The sequence below is a fragment of the Lagopus muta genome, chromosome 1 (genome assembly GCF_023343835.1).
Source record: "Lagopus muta isolate bLagMut1 chromosome 1, bLagMut1 primary, whole genome shotgun sequence".
NCBI classification, from domain to species: domain Eukaryota; kingdom Metazoa; phylum Chordata; class Aves; order Galliformes; family Phasianidae; genus Lagopus; species Lagopus muta.
The window spans coordinates 56,088,916-56,111,091 of NC_064433.1; the positions used below are offsets into that span (position 1 = coordinate 56,088,916).

At 45.4% G+C, this 22,176-nt stretch overlaps 1 protein-coding gene across 3 annotated transcripts in view; it reads right to left on the reverse strand.

Annotated features, from left to right (window-relative positions):
• DENND2A (DENN domain containing 2A) overlaps positions 1–22,176 on the reverse strand; it is a 56,764-nt gene that overhangs the window by 19,966 nt on the left and 14,622 nt on the right. The window contains exons 2-11 of one of the 3 annotated variants that reach the window (XM_048954313.1): positions 17,283–17,381; positions 14,412–15,623; positions 12,753–12,880; positions 9,442–9,563; positions 6,302–6,499; positions 5,436–5,529; positions 4,130–4,180; positions 1,471–1,658; positions 649–758; positions 363–432 (exon numbers count right to left, since the gene is read on the reverse strand). In XM_048954313.1, coding sequence (XP_048810270.1) covers positions 363–432; positions 649–758; positions 1,471–1,658; positions 4,130–4,180; positions 5,436–5,529; positions 6,302–6,499; positions 9,442–9,563; positions 12,753–12,880; positions 14,412–15,623; positions 17,283–17,353 — 2,244 coding nt within the window. In that variant the 5' untranslated portion in view covers positions 17,354–17,381. The remainder of the gene's footprint in view (positions 1–362; positions 433–648; positions 759–1,470; positions 1,659–4,129; positions 4,181–5,435; positions 5,530–6,301; positions 6,500–9,441; positions 9,564–12,752; positions 12,881–14,411; positions 15,624–17,282; positions 17,382–22,176) is intronic. The other 2 variants (XM_048954303.1, XM_048954294.1) reach the window with 2 other exon arrangements.

Consider the following 22,176-nt stretch of genomic DNA (forward strand, 5'->3'; position numbering starts at 1 on the left):
CACAGGGACAACTCAGCCTGCAGGACCAGTACTGTTCTAGACAACTGTTCACTAGCTATCTAAACCTAAGGGAGAGAAACTCTGTCTTCAGTTTAGTGGTAAAAAAAAAAACAGTCTATGATCATAGTGTTACGCATTGGTGCAAGGAAAAGGCAAAAGTACTGCATTTGGAGTGGAGAATGACATTTAGTGAGAGACCTTGGCACTGAGAAGAGCAGAACAGAATGAAGTTGTTCTGCTGCCGCCCTTTCCATACTAAAGAGAAGGGCAGCAGCTTTCTACTTTCCACAACAGGTGACAGTGGTATCAGCTCCAGAGAAGGCTGCATCTGTTCTGCTAGATGAAAAAGAAGAGATAATTACCAGCAGCCTCCTACAGTATCCAAAACGCCTGCTTCCATCTTCCCCGGTCAGGACAAATGAGAATGTCTCACTGCAGAAAGAGAAACCAGAATAAGAAGGTACTCGTCACCCACACAGAAACTCTCTGACATAGAGATGAATTCATTCAACCCACAATCTTTTTGCATTTCCAATACACCCTCTCAGGGCTCTGCCAAACCTTCTACCACAACGGCTCTCACATTTAATTAGCTCAATACATAAATCCATTTCTCATGAGTCAGGATACAAAGTACAGTACTTTTACCTGGCAAACTGATGGATGGGGGCCCAATCCTTTGCATCAGGAAAGCAAAACTGGGGAATAGCTTTCAACTGATCTTCTGCCTCGCGCATGAATTTGAATGAGCGCTCAAGCTAGTTGAGAACAGAGAGAAGGAATGTTTCCAATTAGTCATGTGGGGATGGAATGACTTCAAATATTTTTCCTGTGACAAATGAAGAGGTGATGACAGAGGCTAAGCTTCTGCCTGGAAGATATTAAAATTTCTGTGATTCTGGCTCACCTAATCTTTAGATATCTTAAAGTAACTCTGTACCCTCAATTCCACCAGTTCTGTGTCTGCAGCACCTGCCCCTGCTCAACTGTGACTTCAATCTGGGACACGTGTTCCAGCAAGGGACCAGATACATGAAGTCTAGGGAAACTCTGCGTACATCATCTTTACAAACATGCTGTCACACCGGCTCTCTGTTTCTCTTATTTCTCATTCCATATTTTCAGCTAGACTACTGGCAAAATATGTGCCTTCCCTTTAAGAACAGATTGTCTCCCAAGTGTCATTCTTCCTTAAAGAAAAAAATAAAATGAGGAGAAGGTAATAGCTACATAAAAGTCATAGCCAAAAGCAGCAAAAGATCTGACTCAGCAGCTCTTTCAACAGCATGTTGAATGTCATGACAATTCTCAAGAGGCTACTGCAGCCCCTCTACCTTCCATGTTACAGTGCCACAGCAGAGGGGTTACTAATTCAACATGTGACCAACAGAAATGCTCTGGTTCTCCAGCTGTGCAGTACACCATGCACTCTGAGACACACTACCCAGAGCTTCCTGACAGGCACCACACCTTCAGAGGGAACTGCTGGGTAACCTCAGGGACGTAGGCAGCTCCAGCCTGCTTCTTGTGCAGTGACACCACGACGAAGTACTCAAACAGCTGCCTCTCTTGATACTCAATCAAGTCCCGTTCCAAGGTTTGATACCGCGGCGTTTGCTTCAGGCGAGATTTCACGTGGACAAGGCGCTGGCTGTGAGCTACAACAATGAAGAGTAGAGACTGTCATTTTGTCTAGTGCTTTGCACAGAGCACCAACAGTACTTTGCAGACTTAAAACTGCCTCACTGCGTTTATTTTGTTAGCGGCTGAGCAAGAGGAGGGAACCTTGTGGAAGTCACTATGAATACTGGCAGGGATGGGGACATAATCTTGTTAGTACCATCACGTAGAAGATCTCTGGCAGCAGAAGTATTTCACAGACCGTTTTACAGCTGAAGACAACCCAAACTGAGATCTATAGGAAACAGTGTAACAGTAATACCTGGGCACTCCTCCTCACACTCATGTATGCACTGTCTGAAGGCGACAGTCAGATGGCTCAGAAAGCCCTGGAGACATTCAAGGCCAGTCTGGATGTGGCTCTGGGCAGCCTAGTCTGGTGGTTGGTGACCTTGCACATAGCAGGGGGGTTGAAACTAGATGATCTTTAAGGTCCTTTTCAAGCCAGGCCATTCTATGATTCTATGATACGACTCTACAAAAACTGTGGGTAGCAACCTCCACGGTACTTGGATCAGGCTACGGCTATGGCTCCACTGGCTCAGCAATGCTTGGGACTCCCAGGTTTGGTAACATGGGCTGGGCTGCAAGCCAACAGCAAAAACAAGGGAAGTGCAAATGAAAAGGGCTGGCTCATCTCTGCCTGATCTCTCAGGACCGCATTTCTACAAGTTCTCCCAAGACAATGGGAAAACAAGAGAAACAGCCAAGCAAGCTGTAACTGCAACACATCTGAGCTGTGGGACAATAAACATTCCAGCATAGAAAGTAATGAAAAGCTGCCTGCTGAGAAGAGACCAGATGAGATTCCCTAAGACCGTCCCCCTGCTTCATTTTACAGTTGTATCCAAATTAAATCTCCGTGAGTCTCTTTTAGTCCTACTACAAAAGAAAGAAAGAATTAACTACAACCAGAGGCTCCAGCACATTCTCACACATGTGCTTTTTGCTAATGTGGGTGGTAAAGCAACATTTTTTACAGAAACAACGACCATAGGGATACTGCAGAAACTCCACATACACAGCACATCTGCTTGGGAGAGAGTATATATTCAGTCCAGACTCCTGACCTTTTGTCTGGTAAAGCTGTGCCGCTCATGGACTATTCCAGACAATACAACTCAAAGCAATCTTGAGGTGCCTCTTAAATCAGAGAGTGACACAGTCCCTGGACAGTTACAGCACGGAAAGATGGCTCCGACTCCTTTCTCTCATCAGCTGTTATGTGATTTGCTTTAAGGCTGTAACTCTTCAAAAGCTTTCAGAAACGGTCTCTCTTTTACCAGGGACTTCAAAACAAGCACTGCCACAGCAATGCTGAGTGCTTCTGAAAAGCTCACTTAGGCTCTGCATTGTTTATATTCTGTGCAACCTACTAAAGATACGGGGGTTGTACTGCTGTCATCGTGGCAGAGCTTGTCTTTAAATGTTTTTCCTTCCCAAGGGTCGGTACTTATGGCTCTGATGTGCAGTCTCACAACCGCTGCCTGATGATTTACTGGGTCTCAGCTGACGTACAGGGACTTACTAAGCAGTGGTAAGTGGCTGGTGTGTTTGGTCTGTTAAGCACTGCCTACAAATTTGAAAAGAAAGGAGTGGTGATCACAGCCAAGTCCAACCCTCGCGGACTGAGGTTTCTGTTCTAACAAACTGAAAGAGGGAAAGGATGAGCTCTCCTAAGCAAAGACACTACAGCTGACATGGAGTGAGAACTGCTGCTTATCCCCCTTTTCAGATTAAGAACCGATCTGTTACCTCAATTAGGTGTGTGTGTAAATCAGGAAACTTTGGATCCTGAATGAAATTCAGTTTTGCATTCCAACTCCATCAAGATTTTTAATTTGCTTCATAAATTCCCAAGAGAATGTAATGCTACCAGCACGTTACAAGGCTAATTATAGTGCAAGAAGATTCAAAAGCATTATGGAGATCAGTATACAATATACAAGCTCTACTGCAGCGAAACAAGGAATGCAGCACTTAACCCCAATTTAGCCAATGCAGAAGAGTTTACTTATAGCAATAAATCACATAGTGCAATTCCACTTTCCTAGCTAGCCAGTCTGGCCAGTGGGTTTTCTCCCTTAATCAATTTGCAGTGGGGCTACTGAACACTCTGTCCCACTGCCATACTGCCTCTGTCAGCTTGTTCACACGTTGGTGCCTGTGCACTTAGAAAAACCTCATTTTATTTCCACAGCATATAAACCATCTGCTATGATAGTGCAAAGAGCTTTGAAGCAAATTGGAACAGACATTTATTCTGGACTTCTATAGCCCTTTACTCTTTTGTTTTCTCCTGCAGTTTTCAGATCTTTGTTCTCTTACTGTGTTCTGAGTAGAAAGAAGCTCTTTCTCCAAAGCTGGAACACAGAGGAAAGATCTTGACCCAAGAATGCAGAGGAGAGCTTATCAGGAGGCATTTGTTCTCTTCACACATTTGCCTTACCTTTCAGCTTCTCTTCGGTATCACTGTCTGATTCACTGTTTTCATCTGTAACTAGGAAATAAGAAAGGGGAAGACAAAGTAAGTGAAGCCTATTTATAACAGTGCATTTCCTATCACTGACACGAGAAAGCTGGATCTAACAACCTCAGGGGGAAGACAGCACAAATCTCAAGTGCCTCTAACTTTTCAGGGACACACATACACATGCTTAACTCACCGCCTTCAGTATTTTCCCATTCATTCATCTGGGGAACCAAAAAAAAAAAGCAACAAAATCCATTTTGCACAGCCATTAGAGTTACATAAAGAATAAAATGCCAGAACAGTCTTTCCACCCATGTTCATACAAGCATGACACAAGGGCAAAACACTGATTAATATGCAGTAGCATGTGGGATAAATGGTAGAAATAAACAAAAAACCCAACAATTGCCAGAATGAATGAGACTCAAGGCCTATATTGTCCTACAGCCTGTTTGTGTCGGTGCTTCAGAGAAGAGTATAAAAACAAATGGAAAGACCAGTCTGGGATGCTTCCCTTGAAGTTCACCTAAACACACACACTCATCCACTTTATAAATAGGACAGGATAAGCAGTAACAAGTAATTGTGGGAAAGAAACACAGTTGTAAGCCACCTTTTACTAGAAATTACAGTGTTTAAAAAAAAAAAAACAAACTGTGCTGGAATGATATAATTTATAGTTTTGCAGAGATTAGATGTTTAAAAGTAATTGCTTTGGAGTACCTGAACAATTGTGGTGAGCTACTGATTGACAGTGAGAGACTGAAAATCTCAGTCTTGAGATAATGGAGATGGTTCTACGGTCCAGAATCTAGAAACCGTGATTCCCAACTGAGTCTATTTACTTACTGGAATGTTGGAAAAAGCAGAACTACTTCAAAATCCACTATCTTCTATTGCACAGTTCATTAAAGTGACACATTCCCACAAAATATTTTGATCTCAACAAATCAAGACTCTTTGGACAGAAAATCCTTCTCCAAAGCTTATTGCCAGTTTCAGAAATAAATAGCAAAAAGTGGAAACATTTCTGGTATGACCTAGGAGGTTATCACATAAAGCCATGAAAAGAAGATGAAGCAGAAGAAAACAAAAGAGTGCCTTGTCATTAAAGGCCCTTGGGCAGCAGAACAATCTTTATCTTTCCAAAAGAAGGGGTGGAAGTCCCAGCAAGGACTGGAAGAAGCATTCAAAAAACATCACATGACACATCAAGCCAGCCTAAACTCAATGGCAAGTTCTCAAAAAGTCTTAAATATGTAAGGAGTGAAAGTTCCTTTACCTTTTCCTGAATTGCTCTCTGTAGATTGCGATAGTCTCTTGACACGTTTCTTTCCCCTCCGTGCCTCATAAATGGCATTGATTTTCAACACAAGCTGCTCATCAAAAACACAAACAAACAAACAAACAAAAGGTTATTTTCCTCCCCAGGCAAGAAAGAATGTTAGAATTTCAGGAAAAGTGTTTCACTTCCCAGTCCTGGCTGTACTGTAACACTTCACTGGATGCCCCAGAATCAGTGGTTATCGGCATCTGCCTTGCACAGTAACCTACACAGTAACTCAAAAATCATACGTGCAAATATGGATACAGATCTGGCAACCAGGAAACAGATAGGATAAACAAACATGTCCCTTTTTCCCCAGCATGAAAACTATGGGTTCAGGAAAAAAAAACACCACACGTAGACGCTGGTAGTCTCTGCTTGTCCTGCAAAGACTATGACACACAACTTTGTTTTCATAACTGTGCTTTTGGAATATTCAAAAGAAGGCCTGCTGCCAAGCCTCATTTAGATTGAATACAATTCCTGACAGTTCTGAAACAAAATCAGATTGAAACAGAGTCATGCTGTACCCAAAGACAAACTAGGAGATGTCACTCCAGAAAATGCCCTTCATCACAATCAAATGCCAGATTTTCACATATCTCATGATTTGGCAAGATGAAAAAATATATTCTTCAAAACTTGCAGAGATGTTTGTACACCTTCCCCTTCAGGCAGAAAGGAAATTAAACACAAGTCAAATCAACTGCAAGGACAATGGCTGTAATGCAGGGGTATCACACTGGAAACTGATGAAAACTCTTTCATACTTGCATTCCAGCTTGAAGAAACTAGCAAAAGAGAGAAAGACCAAGATTTACCTTGGGAATCTTCCTTCTCCTCTTGCCATTCTGAGGATCTCCCAAGGAGAAGAAGGTGTCATCTGGACTGCTGGGAGTTGAAGGAGGGCTGATTTTGGATGGTGACCCGGTTCCATCACGGCTCAGTTTCCTTATGTCTGGCAGTTTGAAACTCCGCCGCTCTGAGTTTTGTCTAAAAAAAGTGGGCTTGGAAAGCAACTGGAAACAGAAGAGGAGGAATGACTGAACACAGCACGTCATGTTCCTTTGCTTCATTGCTAACAATGTCACAATAGTAAATCCGGTGGGGAGTCCACACCACTCAGTTGCCAGAATTGCCTAACTTCTGAGAATGCTCAGAGGTTCCTGCATACACAAGGAATTCGTCCAGCTGCTAGGCTAGGCCATGACTATCTGGACAGCAATTTAATCAATCCATGTTCATTCCAGAACATAACACAGTCTCAGAACCTGGTCAAGAAACCTTACTCTAGTGTGCAATCCAGAGGCTGGTACACAACAGGACAGCCACAAGCGTATGGGCTAAGGAGCAGATGGTCAGGAGGAAGAGAGGAGTAGCGAGGCTAGATGAAAAGCATGGCCAGTGTGGCTGAATATTCTGTCTCTGTCAGGACAGAGAATTAAATATTTCAGAGGATGATGCAAGAAGAGTCCTGATGGACAATTAGGGAAATTGGTTTGCCCCTAATCCCAGCAGCAAGTTCAGTGGGAGCGTAGCAGTAGATATTCCAGTACCATACTGAAGTTTAAAGTCCCTGACCAAAAACAGCACAGAAAAGCAGAAAGCTCAGCTCCAGATAAAGGAGGACAAACTAATTCTCACGAGAAAGAATGCTCAGTAAGAACTCTTTTTTGTCTTCTAATTTCCCAATGGTTATGGTAAGTTTAAGTCATGCTTTTTTCAGACATTGTATATATCAAAGGTTACCCCAACATGGAACTGGGAAGTGAAGGTGAGAGGTATCTAACCTTATTCTCATCAAGTCAGTCCAGCACTATCTGAGGTAGCATAATGGTCTATTTCAACAAATATACCCAGCAGACTTACTAGCCAGACTGACACATTCATTCAGGCTAGCTCAGGTGTCTCTGAATGGTTTGCAGAACACTCACAAAAAGGCATACCACCCACAAAGAAGTCACACATGAAAATGACTCTTGGAAGAATCTTTGCACTGAGCAATCTCATCCTGCACTAGTGATATAAACCACTACTGAAATCTGTCCAGACTCCATCCTGGGCACGCTCTCCAGTGTGATTCATACTGCAGTTGCAAGCCAGATCATTGCCAAGAGAGCAGCAGTACTTCTGCTCTGACTGATGCAAATCACAGCTTTGGGATGTCAAAGCATCATAGTGCAACATAATTACTTCCATTCAGTTCTTCAGTAACTGTCCTGCTGGGAAACATATTTAGGGTGAAAGACATTCCTGAGTAACACTGCAGCACCACTTACACAGTATGGGTGGGAAATAGGTACACAAGCGATTGCAAAGCTGTCTGACAGAAAATAACTTCATTCCAACACTCCTATACAGACTCATGTTGCTCTAGACCTAACTAGTACAATGAGAATGGATTCATAACTGCAGGACAATTTTCATTTGGAAGCATTAAGTTATCAAGGAAAATTTCAGTTGCTGGTTAAGCTGGTTGGAAAAGAGGAGCACATCCAGAAATGCTGCACTGACTTCTCAAAATGTTGGCTAACAAATAGCCAACAAATAGCCAATAATAGCTGCAACTTGGAGAGCATGGGAAAAACCTTCAGTCGGGGCTGAAGGGTTATATCCCTACTAGCTGTAATGTACCCAGTTGTTGCCAACATTATTTCTGCCATCAGGCTGCCCCTTCTGTTCCAGGCTTGGACAATCTAAATAGGGAACAGGAAGCACTCAATCCAGCTCAGGACTGGCCTCGATGAGTTCTGAGCATGATGTGCAGACTCATACTTTGCCTCTCCATTTGGTTTCACTGTCAAGGAGAAAAGTGGCATCTGTCTGTAAGCTGTGCTGCTAGCAGGGACATCCTTTTAGGATGGGCTCCCTAAGCCCAGGGAGGTTTGCATTGGTTACCAGCAACCCATCCCATCAAGCAGAGATCAGAAGTGGCATCCCAAAGGAAAGGTCTGCAGAGGTATCTTGGCATCAGCATGAACAGACTCATACTGTCCACAGACACAGAGCCAAGACAACCACAGGGCTTGATTACCCAAGCACTAAAACACACTCGGTGAAGGAGGGAAGGAGGAGCTTTCCTGTACTAGATTCTTCTCTCATTGTTTAGTATCTGGAACAAATTTAGTACTGAACTTTCGTCCCAGTACAGGTATAGGGCAAAGACACAGCAGATCATTTTCACTCCCATCCCTGCCAATGTAGCCCTTCTGCCAGTGAGGTACAACACTCACTAGAAAATGTATTGGGATTTTTCTATGGATTCAGAGATAATTCCCAAATCCAAACAACCTCATGATATGAACATGCCCATTTCTGGATTCCCATTTTGTATCTGTTGCTCCTGAACTCATTTGTCCTGAGGAAAGCAGAGATCTTAGTTCACTGTCACTCTGAATTCATTAACAATCTGGAGACAGGTTCCCAGAGGTGAGGGGCTGAAGTCACAAGCTATCACTGCTGTACTCTTTGCATACACAAACTGTTGTTCTTTTCTAGCTGCACAGTTGCAAAATCACTCAGAGGACAGTGACACAGAAAAAAATTTCTGGGGACACACATTTGTATACAAATCGGATTGAGAAGAGGATTTCTTCCCATCCTTTTATTACATCAGTCTTGGATTGCAGCTGTATAAAATTCCAGTGTAACAACAAATTATTCAGTCCTTTTCAGGCCAATTGCTCCTTAGTGCATGGCAGATGTAAAGTACCAGGGGAAGGAGCCCAGGTGTGAAAAAAATGAAAGCCAAAAAAACACTTGTGTGAAGGAATGTTGTTTCTACTTTGCTAAAGGGCAACACATCCTTTTCTATTACATCATACTCTTATCAGTGGTAAAGACAAAAAGGCAGCAAATCCTACTATAAAAGTCAGAGGCAAGACTCCACCATTCCACACAGAAACAAGATTTCACCCAAAGACCTCTGGAGCAAGAGAGGTGGCCACCTGAAACAAAGTACCTTAGTGGGAGTCCCAGGTACTGAAGAAGTGGGGGATGCTGGGAAGGTCAGGACACATTTCTTCCCCAAACAGCGGCTGTTGGTCTCAATGTCTTCATAAGGGTTTTCCTTAGATGGTGGATCTGTAGTAAAAAGCCACAAACAAGAGATTGTAAGTGCAGAAAATCCTTGAGGTTTGCCATAAAAATCTGTTTGGGGATCTGCTGGACTTCTCCCACCTCCCACATCAGACATAAAGACCTGTTCTCAAGCATTCCTGCCATTGCTTCATTCTCTCCACAGCCCCAGAAGTCCAGCTGCTCACTGGACAGTGTCCAAACCCTGACACTGTTGTATTCAGCCATAGGAACATATCACAGAAACTACAGATGGAAAAGATGCAGCAAGTCCTCAAGTTCATTTCCTTCTCTTCAGAGGAGCTGTGAGTTTCTCATGCACAGTGGTCCATAATTATAGTTCCATCTTTCCAGTCTTCTGCTTAAAATTATTTCTGAATGAAGCTGTCAGCCAAAAGCTAGCGTAAGAGACCCCTTTCCATTTCAACCCCACATTTAGAGAGACCTCTAGTCATCATTTAAGTGGAGCCAGCACCGCTCTTGGGCTGACTGCCACAGCATGGATGACTGGCACACAATACAGGCTTTTGAACACATTTGCCATTCATGAATGCCTCAGTTCCCACAAACCCCACTTTAGAGAGAGGAAAGGATTCACCTAATCCAGGCCATCCAAAGCCAGGATGCTCTCTCTAAAAAGAGAGAAAAAGAAAAGGAGGGAATAAAAAGGCCATCTGAAGTAAGATTTGGTCCATTCTTACATGAGAGCCTCTCAAAAACTTAAGCTTGAATGACCACCCAGAGGTGTCCCGTTCTTGAGGTATGTGACCAGTTTGAGTTTTAAATACCCAAGATTAAATATAATGAACTTCCTACACCCTGATCTTCAGCAGTGTGGAAAACACTAACATAAGCATCTTCAAAGAAAAGTACCATTCTGAAAAAGCAGGTTGTGGTATCTTCAACTGAGCGTCCTAAAAGAACAATGACAAAGTCTCAGTCCAAGCACCTTCGAGTGCAGGCAACTGGTTATGAGACTTCTCTTTTCACCAGCACCTTTTCATGAATCCCAGTGGACAGCTGGGCAAAGCAACTGCCTTTCTGCTGCATTCATGTAATGCTTGATTGAGAGCTAAGACTGGAGGCCAGAGATACTGCAGGCACCTGGGAGCAAGAGCTGTGGATGGCTGTGGATGGCTCCAGGATCTGTCAATTTGGTGTGCTCTAACCTGACTGCCCGGCCAGGAAGGGAGTGCAACTGAAGTTTTCAGACAAGGACAGAAACCCAAGCCTTTTCAACACTGACTTCTGTCTGTTGCTTCGGGATAATTACACTGCAGTGGTGGGCCTGAATTCACCAAGAAGGAAAAGGTAAATCTGTGTGATGCTGGCAAAGTAAGTCCGTGCTAACATTTTTTCTGCATAAATGCTCCAGTCCCTGGAAGTAGTTCCACCTTTTAAATCCAGTGGCACACTTCACAGCTGAGGATGTATTTCAGCAGTCACATATTGGGTGGACTGGAGAAAGAAGAATGAGGTTATGTTCTGCTGCCAACCTCATCCTCAAACTGCTTGCCAACATGTCCAGTTTTGCCTCTTTTTGACACACAAATCTCGATATTCATCTGCCCAGTACAGCTTCCAGTATTCCACATAAGCAATGGCAAACAGGTGGAAAGATGCTTATGAAAAGAGTCTGTGTGACTTTCTGGAAAGGGCAACAGATCTCCCAGCAGCAGCTGAACCCTGCTGAAAGTCATGCAGAAGTCTACGGGATATGCATGTGTGCTTGCATGCCCCATGGATGCACACAGTTAACAAAGAACCATAGAATCATCTGAGTTGGAAGGCACCTTTAAAGGTCATCTAGTTCAAATGCCCTGCAATAAACAGGAGCACCTACAGCTAGATCAGGGTGCTCAGAGCCCTGTCTAGTCTGACCTTGAGTGTTTCCAAGGATGGGGCATCCACCACCTCTCTAGGCTATCAGCAGTCCCCATTACTCCTCCACTGGTGTGGTTTTCACATGTTGTTTATATTCTGTGGACTTTGCCCACCCGTGGTCTTGTGAAGAACAAAACTGGCTTTTTTGGAGTTGCCCCATCCATCTCTTTTCCCAAGCTCCCATGGTAAGACCAACCAGGATTGCAGGAACCAATTAAAGATCACTGACTTTGGGCAAAGCCTAAATATGCAGCAATAAAACAAACAAAAACAAAACAAAACAAATCACGCCCCATTAGCTGACAATTGTCTGTAACTTTGTTTTCTTCTAATCTTTGCAACTGAAAAGCAGGAGTGGAAAGGAATTTCAGCCTGGTACTGAAGTTCTCTGCAAGCTTGGGGCACATGGGTGTGCTTGTGTTTGGATGGATGGATTTGCATACACAGCCACCCGGTAATGCTATCCTTGTTATTCCAGCTGACAAGGTGACAGCTACATAGTGATTTCTGAGACCTCCCATCACGCCCTAAAACACACACATGAAAAAAATACCAGCTGTTCAGACATCCCCTGGATCTCTGGCCCTCAAATAGAGGGAAGATAAAGACAAATGGCTGCTCAGCTTCACAAAAGAGCTTTCCATTTGGCATCGCCCTTTCTGCAAACAGTCCCAAAGGAACTGCATTCCTTTCAGAGATCCTTCTAATCAAATACGATGAGATTTTATTAGTATCAAAATAATAATGCCCTGATTGCTCCTGCAAAAGTGCAGCTGCCTCCCCTGCTGAACAGCACAGACCACCTCTGTAGGTAACAGCTGCATGGTCAGAGCTGATGCAGCTACTCTATTCCTACACAGCTAAACTCAGCCAAGAGCCTTACACAACCCAGCCTACAGCCACAAAAACTTATGAAGGCTTTTTCAAGAGGGATGCTCCTATTGCATGTTCTGTGTTCAGTGATCTACCATGCTGTTCATCGGTGACGAACTCACAACAAAGCACAAACCAGAGGTGTGAGAGCTTGTCCACAGGATGCAAAGAAGACAGAGGACAGACACCAGCAAAAACTAAAAGCTGGTCCCCACATGCCTCAGGTTCATCTTTGAAGCCGATGAATTCTGAAATATTTGGTACGTTTTTCTTATAACTATGCCATTAAATCGTGTAAACTATGATCTGCGTAAATCTGTTTTGCATGTGGATAACAAACAAACTTCAATCAGCACCACCAACGCGGGGCTGTTGACCACAAGTCCTCTGTGTTATTCAGTGCTCGCAGTCAAATCCCTCCCTGGCCAAAGCTCCTACCCAGTATGTCTTCATAGACGTTCTCCTCTGATAAAGTGCGTGTGAGGGCCAGCTTGGTCTGCGCGTACCAATCCACCCTTCCATTCTCTGATGACGACTGCAGCAAGTCTTCAAACTCGTACGACTTCCTGCACGTTGATGGGAGAGGAAAGGAACAGAGAGTGATGCAGCTCTTACAGCCAAATGAAAGCATTTTGTAATTCACTCACAACACTACACAGAACCTTAGGCCATGACAGGTCCCAATTAGGGCACAGGAGTTTCCACCCTCACCAGTCCTAAGGGCCTCCCAAAATCAGGTCTCTCAGCAGTACAGGATAGCAGCACTCAAGTGTTGGGTGCTAAAAAGGATAAAAACTAACGAGTCCTTCACTGATGAACCTGGAGAGTTTCAGTTTCCTTCCGGTACCCAAACCAGGAATTCTGATGTGACATTTCATGCAGCTGTGTTTTCTATTCTCCTTGCCTCAAAAATGTGCTACAATCACGAGGGTAGAGATAAAAGACAAGAAAGCGTTCCAGGAAAATACATACACGGTAGATTCAGTTAGAAGAGTAAGTTTACTATTAACAGTGAAAATGTTGTGGAAGAGTCTAGAGATTATCATCCCAGGGCTGCTTCCAGATCAGCTGTATTAATTTTACAATCACAGTTTTTGCTAAAAACAAAACAAAACACACAAAAATAACACAACCCCCTCAATCTTGGGCTCGAAGGCTAAGCAAAGTAATGCAGTGACCTTAAAGCCCAATCTACTATGACATATCTTTTCACAATTACCCCATGAAGTTATGCTGACTGCTCAAAGTTCTCAGAGATACCGCAGAATCACAGAATCCTTAGAGTTGGAAGGGATTTTAAATGCCATCTAGTCCAACTTCTCTGCAATGAACAGGGACACAACTAGATCAGGTTGCTCAGAGCCCCTCCAGCCTGACCTTGAGTGTCTCCAAGGACAGAGCTTCCACCACCTCTCTAGACAACCTGTTCTAGTGCTTCACAACCCTAATTGTGAAAACTTCCTTAAATGCAATCTAAACCTCCCTTTTTAATTTGAGACCATTTCTCCTTGCCTCAACACAGAAGCTCCTTATAAAGACTCTGTCTCCTTCTTTCCTGTAGCTCCCCTTCAGATACTGAAAGTCCACTCTCCAGTGTCCCTGGAGCCTTCTCTTCTCTCCATGCTGAACTCCAGCTCTCTCAGCCTGTCCTTGTAAGAGAGGTGTTCCATTCCCTGGACCATTTTTGTGGCCTTCCTCTGGATGCACTCCACAGATCTATGTCTCTCCTATACAGAAGACTCCAAACCTGGACACAGCAATCTCACCAGTGCGGAGAAAAGGGACAGGATCACCTCCCTCACCCTGCTAGCCACACTGCTTTTGATGCAGCCCAGGATATGGCTGGTATTTTTGGGCTGCAAGGGCACGTTGCTGGCTCATGTCCAGCTCGCCTCCCACCAGTATCCCCAAGTCCTTTTTGGCAGGGCTGTGCTCCATCTTTACGTAACTTAGTGCAGATCACGGCAAGCAAGGCTCTCGTTTACTGGGGATTACGTGTGACCAAGGAAGATGCAGCTCTTCCAACGAGATACAGGAAGTGGGGGGGGGGTACTCCACCATTAAGACCAACACCTTTGTGAAACACAGCCCAATTACCTGTGGTCAGCGTTGTTCTTGTGCTTCCCGCTCCAAAGCCTCCTGCTGACAGCTGATGGAGGAGGAGAGGAGGGGAGAGGAGGGGGAGGAATGGATGGCAGAGGAGGCAAGTTTCTTTTATTCCTAGCTGCTGGCACCCAGTCCTCTTCCCCCTCATGTTTGAAAGTCCGCCGGGGCTTTGGCAGTGGGTTGATGAAAGGTTTCTTCTCTGGCACCCCTGGTTCTGTGTACACATTTTCTGTAGTGCAGTCCTTGGATTTCACATGAGAAGTTCTTACCTCTTCTAGAGTCCCAAAAATTGGCTCGCTGATTTCAGAGTCCAAACGAAGAAGCCTTTTGTTGAGCTCAGTCCCACATATGCTCTCATGGCCCTCTGGAGCAACGTGTCCTTGTGCTGCCTTCTCCTGCAAGCACTGTGGGGAGTAATAAGTACCAGGCAACTGTGGCTGCAGCTCTGCTGAGCCATCCTTCAAAGCCTGCTCCAGCTTCTTGACCTGACTAAGCACTGAAAGATTCTCCTTCTGGACCTCCCACTTCCCACCTTTCACTTCTTTGCACTTTCCAAGGCTGGACTGCACTTCCTCATCCTTCTCTGTTTCCCCTTTCCGCTGTGCTCCTTGTCCCATGCCTTTCGGAGTTCCTGCCTTCCGCTCATTCTCTTTGCCTGCCCCTTTGCACTCCAGCTCCCAATTCATAAGTCTCTTGGTCTCCACTTTCCGAGACGTCAGTGCTTCTCCACTTGTCTTCTCAACTACACATGGTATCTTGTGCTCCTCTTTAGTTCCTTGCTCCTCCTCCCGACGAGGAGCAGACTGCATTTCCTTTTTCCCTTCCCACTCTGAAATTTTGTCCTTGATGCTGAAGGACTTATTCCTCAAGCCAATTTTTCCAGGGGTCCGTGTACTCTGAGTACCTCCTATTTGTTTCCTGACGATTCTACTGTTTTCTTTAACGTTCAGATCCACAGATGGGTCACTGATGATCATTTTGGGACTCAGCATGTTCTGCTGAAAGCAGTCTAGCCTTGGATCGAGCATCAAGTTCTCCAAGGCTCCCAGAGGGTTCTTCGCCACGCAAGAAACTGGTTCAGCTTCAGGTGTTACACTCAGGGTGACAGAGGCACCTTCAGAACATCTCTCACTTGAAGATCCACACAGAAGTCTTCCTAATTCCTTCACAGCCGCTGTACTGTTTTTATCTGCAAGTTTGATCCTATACACCAAAGACAAAAAGAGAAGAGACGTTCACTGCCATTGTTCACCCTTTTAGTCAGTCCATCAGCTCCACAAATTCTACTTACAAATCTGGTAACAGGACAGGATGCTCACACTGAGCCCCTGAGAAACAGACTTGTGGGAGAGAATGCCAAGGAAATGGTCTTAACCAAAACACAATGTTCCTCTTATTATGACTAGTGAAATGAAATCTTTCTCTGTGGCAGAAGTAGGTGGCAGATAGTAATTTCTGTACAACAGACATGCTGATACCAATGAGAGATTCAACAGAATTTTGTAAGTGTTTAGAAGTGCAGCAGTTTTGTACAGCTTCAAGGCATTAAGCAGGTCCACTGCAAATAAATACAAAATTGATCCTTAACAAAAAACAGCAAAATCACTGCTGTTAGAGCAGACACCGTGTGACACAGACAACACTCCCCTAGATCCACCTCAGAGGGTCTGTCTGGATTCATTCAAATATTCCCAAGTGCACATTAACGTACAAGCCATGCACCTCTATTACTACATTTCTACATCTCTACCATCCCAGGCTACATGTGGGATTGGGCTCCCACACACCCAGGCACGCTCCCTCAGCCCAGAGGGTGTGATATAGCACCCAAGCACTAGGCTCAGCATTCTCAGAGCAAGGGATTCAACATTTTCATTTGTTTGAGTACAAACCACATCAAAAAGTCCCTAATATCTTTAGTCTGGGGGACCTCCAAGTGCTTTCTTTTTTTCTTTTCAATACTGTGTTATTATATCAACACAGTAAAGTTCCAGCTGGACAGACAAATAGTTACTCCAACACAAAATACTTCTGAACCAAAGTACTTTCCAGTGCTTAGCAATGCTTGGGCTTGGAAAGTAATACCAGCACAACACAAGGTAGAGATGCAAGCCCTTATCATGAGTCCCATTTAACCACAGTACTAACACTGAGATTCAACTGTAAATTGCTGTCAACCTAAATGTATCAATGCGCCTCTCCCAGAGCTTAAGCACTCTGGTAAGAACATCCGCTTGGATACCCTGAGTGCTGGCAGGCCTTGTGCTTTGTCCTGGAGCTAAGCAATGCTGGCAGCCATTGCAGGCTCAGCTGTAGTGCAAATTGAGTCTGGGATGGGTTTCTGAGCAGGAGGACCTGAGCCAGATGCTGTTCTTCCTTAGCCTCGCAGATATTTAACTCGTGGCTGTGTCAGTGATAACTTCATACTTGGGGCAAGAACTGGCACTGTGAACATCATGGATCTTTCCCTGGGAGCAAGGCTTGGACTTGCACTAGAAACCAGGGGTGGACACCAGAAAAAGCCTGTTAGGGGTAGTGACAGTAAGGCTTGTCTGAGGAGTCTCCATGATGAAGATTTCAAGTGCAGCTGGGGTATCATCAACACAATGGTTCTGCCCTGGGGCAGAGCTCTTTTAGCATGGTGCCTCTAGGACATTATCACTGACAGGATGCTAAAAACATAATGTGGCAACCTTGAGATGGCAATGAAACCACCTGAGGCATACAGGGGTGTGATCTAACATGTGAATAGAGAAGGGTAGCGTTAAGCTGAAAAAATATTTTCTTCTTTTGGTTTTCTTTCTATTGGGGATAACAAATGAAAGCAAAGCAGCCCAGCACTGAAACCTGGAAAGCTCCCACCTCTCAGCAGACTTGCAGACACTGCTCTCAGACCTGCTGCTCACATCGGCCACCTTGCTAGCTGTCATCATGTCAGCACACAGCTGGGCAGCAGTTCACCTGCAGACAGACACAAGGAAGAGCTGTCATTCTGTGCTCAGCTCTCCCCTCCTGCTGCAAACAAACACACGCACATACATCTCTTCCTGAAGTCCAGGAGAATTAACAGGGGCAAAATATGACAGCTCCCAGAGGACATCCTCAGTTTCACCATCTGCAAAATGGGAAGAAGGGTGACAGCACCACCCCTTAGAAGCCCAGGGAAGAGCTAACAGGTTTTGATAACAAGAACAATCTTTGACTCAGTATCAACTGCAGTACCGTGATTTGAATACGCAGCATGCTTTGTGAATGCTTTTATTATTGCCAAAGTCTCAGAGGATTTAGGCTTTTTCTACTCACAGAACAAGAAAACAAAAATGATTTTAGTAAGAACTGTGCTAAGGCCACATGACGTAAGCTCTTCCAGTTGTCACAACAACCCCTTCAACATTTTATGACCAAGAGACAATGCACTGAAGCACGTAGTTATGTTGCAGTGTGCCCTCCGGTGGGCCGTGACAGGCTGCTGGTCCCCTCTCTACCTCTCAGGGCAGGAAGGGGCTCGCCATCTCAGATATCATGCACGGAAAATCTGTGGCTTCCCCAGTCCATCCGCTCACCTGCTCTGCCTGATGCTACCCTGCCATGCCCAGCACCCGGCAGTAAGACTGAGCGTCTCAGGAAGTTTAGTCAGTTCTTGTAGCTTTTAAAAAAAGCATACCAACAACAATGAAGAACAAAAGAATCCCTCATTTCCACTGCTCGAGTATTTTGGGCAGAGAGAAAGAAAGAAAAAAATCAGTCTTGTTTGTTCCCAGTTTTCTCTCCCTCCCTTTATCCCACACTGGCAGTGTTCCTAAGATGAGGAGTGAACTCTGGGTCAACTCAGTGTGTACACATTCAGGGCAGCTCATGGCTAACCATTTAGCAGACTCTCTTTCCCCAGACAATAAACCCCTTGGCTTCTCTTCCTCATTAGGAACTGGAACAAACACCCATTTCACTTCTAGACACAGAGCGGCCTTGCAAAATAGTCAAGAAAATTTACCAGCCCGAGAAACAAAATCTATTCATGCATCCATTAACTGTTATGCATTGTGAATAATGGAAAACTAATGATCGCCCGTGTCTCTGTCCAAAGGATGACTCACCCAGGCAACCAGAGCAGATTCCTGCAAAGCAGCAACTGAGGCTGCATAGCACTTGGCTTACAGCTTCCTTACAGTGCCCTGGTGCTGCACCACTGGGTCACTGATCAGTATGCCCAGGCACTGCCATTAGCAGTAAGAAACCTCCCAACAGCTGGCAGTGGACATACAGCCCCTCTCCAAGTTTTGCCTCAGAGATGACCTAGTTCCAATCCCCCTGCTGCAGGCAGGATTGCCAGTTGCTACAACAAGCACTAGATCAGGCCGCCCAGGGCCCCATCCAGCCTGGCCTTCAACACCTCCTGAGACTGAGGCCAGGAGTCTCCTAAGCAACGAGGGATCAGATGCTGCAGTATGAACACAACCACTAGGTGTACATATCCAAACACCTTGGAAGATGTGGAAGAAAAAAAAAAATCAACTCTGAAACAAAAGAGCAGAAATGAGGTACCTCCTGATTAGCTCAAAGGTCAGATAATTAGCATGAGGACACTCCCAAGCCCAAATGAGATGCAGAGCGGATGGGACTGAGACTTTAGTTAATAAGGCTACCAGAACCAGCTTGCAGACCTGACCCACAGACACTCCCAAAGCCTGAAGGGAGGAAAGTGGGAGAGTAGTGATGGAAAATCACCTTCGATGGGAAATGAAGCGTAGACCTCCTCTCCAGGTTTGGCTCCAATGGCCCCCTGAACTAGAATGGCAGGCCACTGCAAAGGATAAGGGGAGCTCCTATTTCTCCTGCCTCCCATCTTTCTGCTCAGATTGATCACACAGGCAGAGCTGAGTTCAGGTTGCATACGACCCAAGGAGAACTGACATACACCAAGCAGGTCCCCCTTGACCCACAGCTACTTTCTGCATGAACCACATGCAGACTTTCTGCCATGCAATCCAGAAGCACAGACCCACGGCAGCAACAGCCCAGAGCCATGTGTCTGGCATGTAGATCCTGCAGCAGCCAGGCCATAGAAGGGGAGAGAAGATGCCAAGATCCATTTGGAGAGTTCCATCACTGCAATTAGTTTGGTAATCCTCATTGTTTGGGGGAACAAAGCCATCATCAGATAGCGTCTCAAAATTAAACCGGGGAAGGAAGGGCAGGGGAGGAAGGAGGGAGCTCCCAAACCTGCTGGCGGGCTCTGGGAAGGATGTGAAGCTCCCAGCAGAAGCTTCTCCGCACAGCCGGCCTCATGTTTCCCATGGCCATGTGATAGGGCTTCCTGCCACTGAGCAGAGCAAGACCTACCCCGACCTCTCTCTTCCAAACAGAGTTCCTGCCTGCTTTGTGTTTGCAAAGAGGCGTTTGTTTACTGATCTATCATTGGCATGCAGGAAGCAGCCTTGAAATGAGCTGTAATCATCTGTCTCCAGCAAGAGCTGTTAGGCTTTCTGCTAATTTAAGTTTTCCTCCCCCCCCCTCCGCCTCCCAGATGCCTTCTTCCCCACTTCCAATCAAAAGGCAGTAAGGAGTGTGCTCATCTGGTGCAGAGCACTGGACACCATAATTCCAAAGCAAATGGGGAAGAAAAGGAAGCACTGACAGCGGACATGTTCCTACCCTCAAAGGGCAGAGGGGTCTTCCACTGGGATATGAGCTAAACTTCCTAGGAAGCACCCAGTACCCTGCAGTTTGCCTCACCAAAAATGTATGCAGCCTGCACGTGGGTTACACACGTGGTCTTGTCTCCAATAAGGTCAGGCAGTGGTCATGGTGAGCTTTCTAGGCCTCCCTATTTTGCTATTACCTTTATAGGGAAAGAAACAAGCGTACTTCAGCAGGGCTTGTGGTTTGGGGATGGGTATCACCCTTGCAATATGCTGCAGGCCACGTCTCAAGATCTCCTTTGCTCCAATTATACCACACCTCACACAGAAACAGGATCCGAGCCTGTAGCTGGGATCGCAGCCACCACGGTGGTGCATGCAAACAATGAGGCTTCACATCCCCACAAGCGACCCGCAGCTGTCAAACGCTCATCCAAGAGGAATAAAGCCATGCTGCGTTTAAAGCCCACGCACATTTTCTTCCCCTTGGTGCTCACTGAAATATCCTCTCCAGTTACTTCTGCGACTTCTGTGTTCAAGCCAGTGAACTGCAGCAGCCAGACACAGACTGCAAGCAATGCTCCCAACCCAGCGCTCTGCAGAACAAAGGATGCAACATACATGGAGGAACAATGTGACAACAATATACAATGTACATATGTAAAGAACAGGAAGGATGCCAAGAAGACAAAACACTAACAGGAAAATCGTGAGTAAGGCTACGCCACAAGTTAAAGCCTTGCACGCTCCCTCCCCCAGCTCTTACTCTGTTTGGAGCCTGTTTCCCTTTGGGGGAAGAGGCAAGCTTGGAAACGCGCTCTCGTGCACGAACGCACACACAGGGCCACTGAGTGAACCCTGAGTGTGGTGCCAGCACCAAGCAGCATCTCCAGGCTGTGCGCGGAGCCATGTGAAGTCCCCAGAAGCAGCTCGCCCTATGCAGAGGACTGAAGGCACTAACAGCAGGATTGTTGGTTCATCATACTCACAATAGGATCCTAACTGTGGGTTGCCAGGCTCAAGCCATTTATATAAAAAAAAAAAAGAAAAGCAAAAGAGAAAAAGTTGGATAAAGTTATGTAAACATAAACATGAAGGCCAAATGACTGAGAAGTGATATACTCCTACAGTACATTTTAGAGGACATTTCAGAGCTGGATCCCACATAGTTTCCTATCCCTCTTGCCTCACTCTGTCCTAACTGTTCCCTTTGATCTATGATAACTTACCACAGTGCTTGCAAGGGAGTCAGGAGAATCCCATGTGTATAAAACTAGCTATTTTCAAAATCCCCAAAGGAATGGTAGTACCACAGCCCCTCTTGTGCAGCACCCCCATGTCAGAGGGCCAGTGCTGCAGTTCAAGGAATGCAGAAGCTGGCAGGGTTGGCATTCAGCCTGTGCACAGAAAAGCAGTATTATGGTATGTCCTTAATTTTATCATTCAATTCTACTGATTTTCTTCCCTCTCTAAGCCCACAAAACAATCTCCGCCTGCTTATACTGTCACTGACCTGGTTCAGTAGATTGCTATGCTGAAAAGAACTGCCCTACTTCTCCTTCATCCTGTACCCCTGCTCCTCCTTTGGCTGCCAGCAATGTGGTCTCACCCTTGTCTGTGGCAAAGGATGTGTCTGATTAGATCTCACAGTTGCCACTGTCTAAAAGTGCTCCTTCATATTCCTTCCATCACACTCGTCCTGCTTCCTTTGTACAAGCCCTGATGCTTGTAAAGCCCTTGCTGGGCTAGTACAACTCACTGAACTAGCAAAAAATGAAAGGTTCCTGCTCAGGCAGTGACATCAGTCACTTGTCATGAAAAATCAGACAAGCACTGAAGCACCGTCTGACGTCATGGTGAGCCTTGAGAAGGGCAGGCAAGGAGGTTCTCAGCCACTCTTCCTCATTCCCTGCCAGATAAAGCAAAGAATCCCTGCAGGCACCAGTTCTACCACTGGTTCACCTCTAGAGTGGGCCCCTTCTGTGCCAAGTGAGGCTGCAGATGTGTCCATCCAACACCTGTGGCTAAGCTGGAGTGGCCAAGTGCTGCAGCCTACATGCATGGCAGACACAACATGAACTGCTCAGACAACTGCAAACGTGGCACCTGAGTGCTCA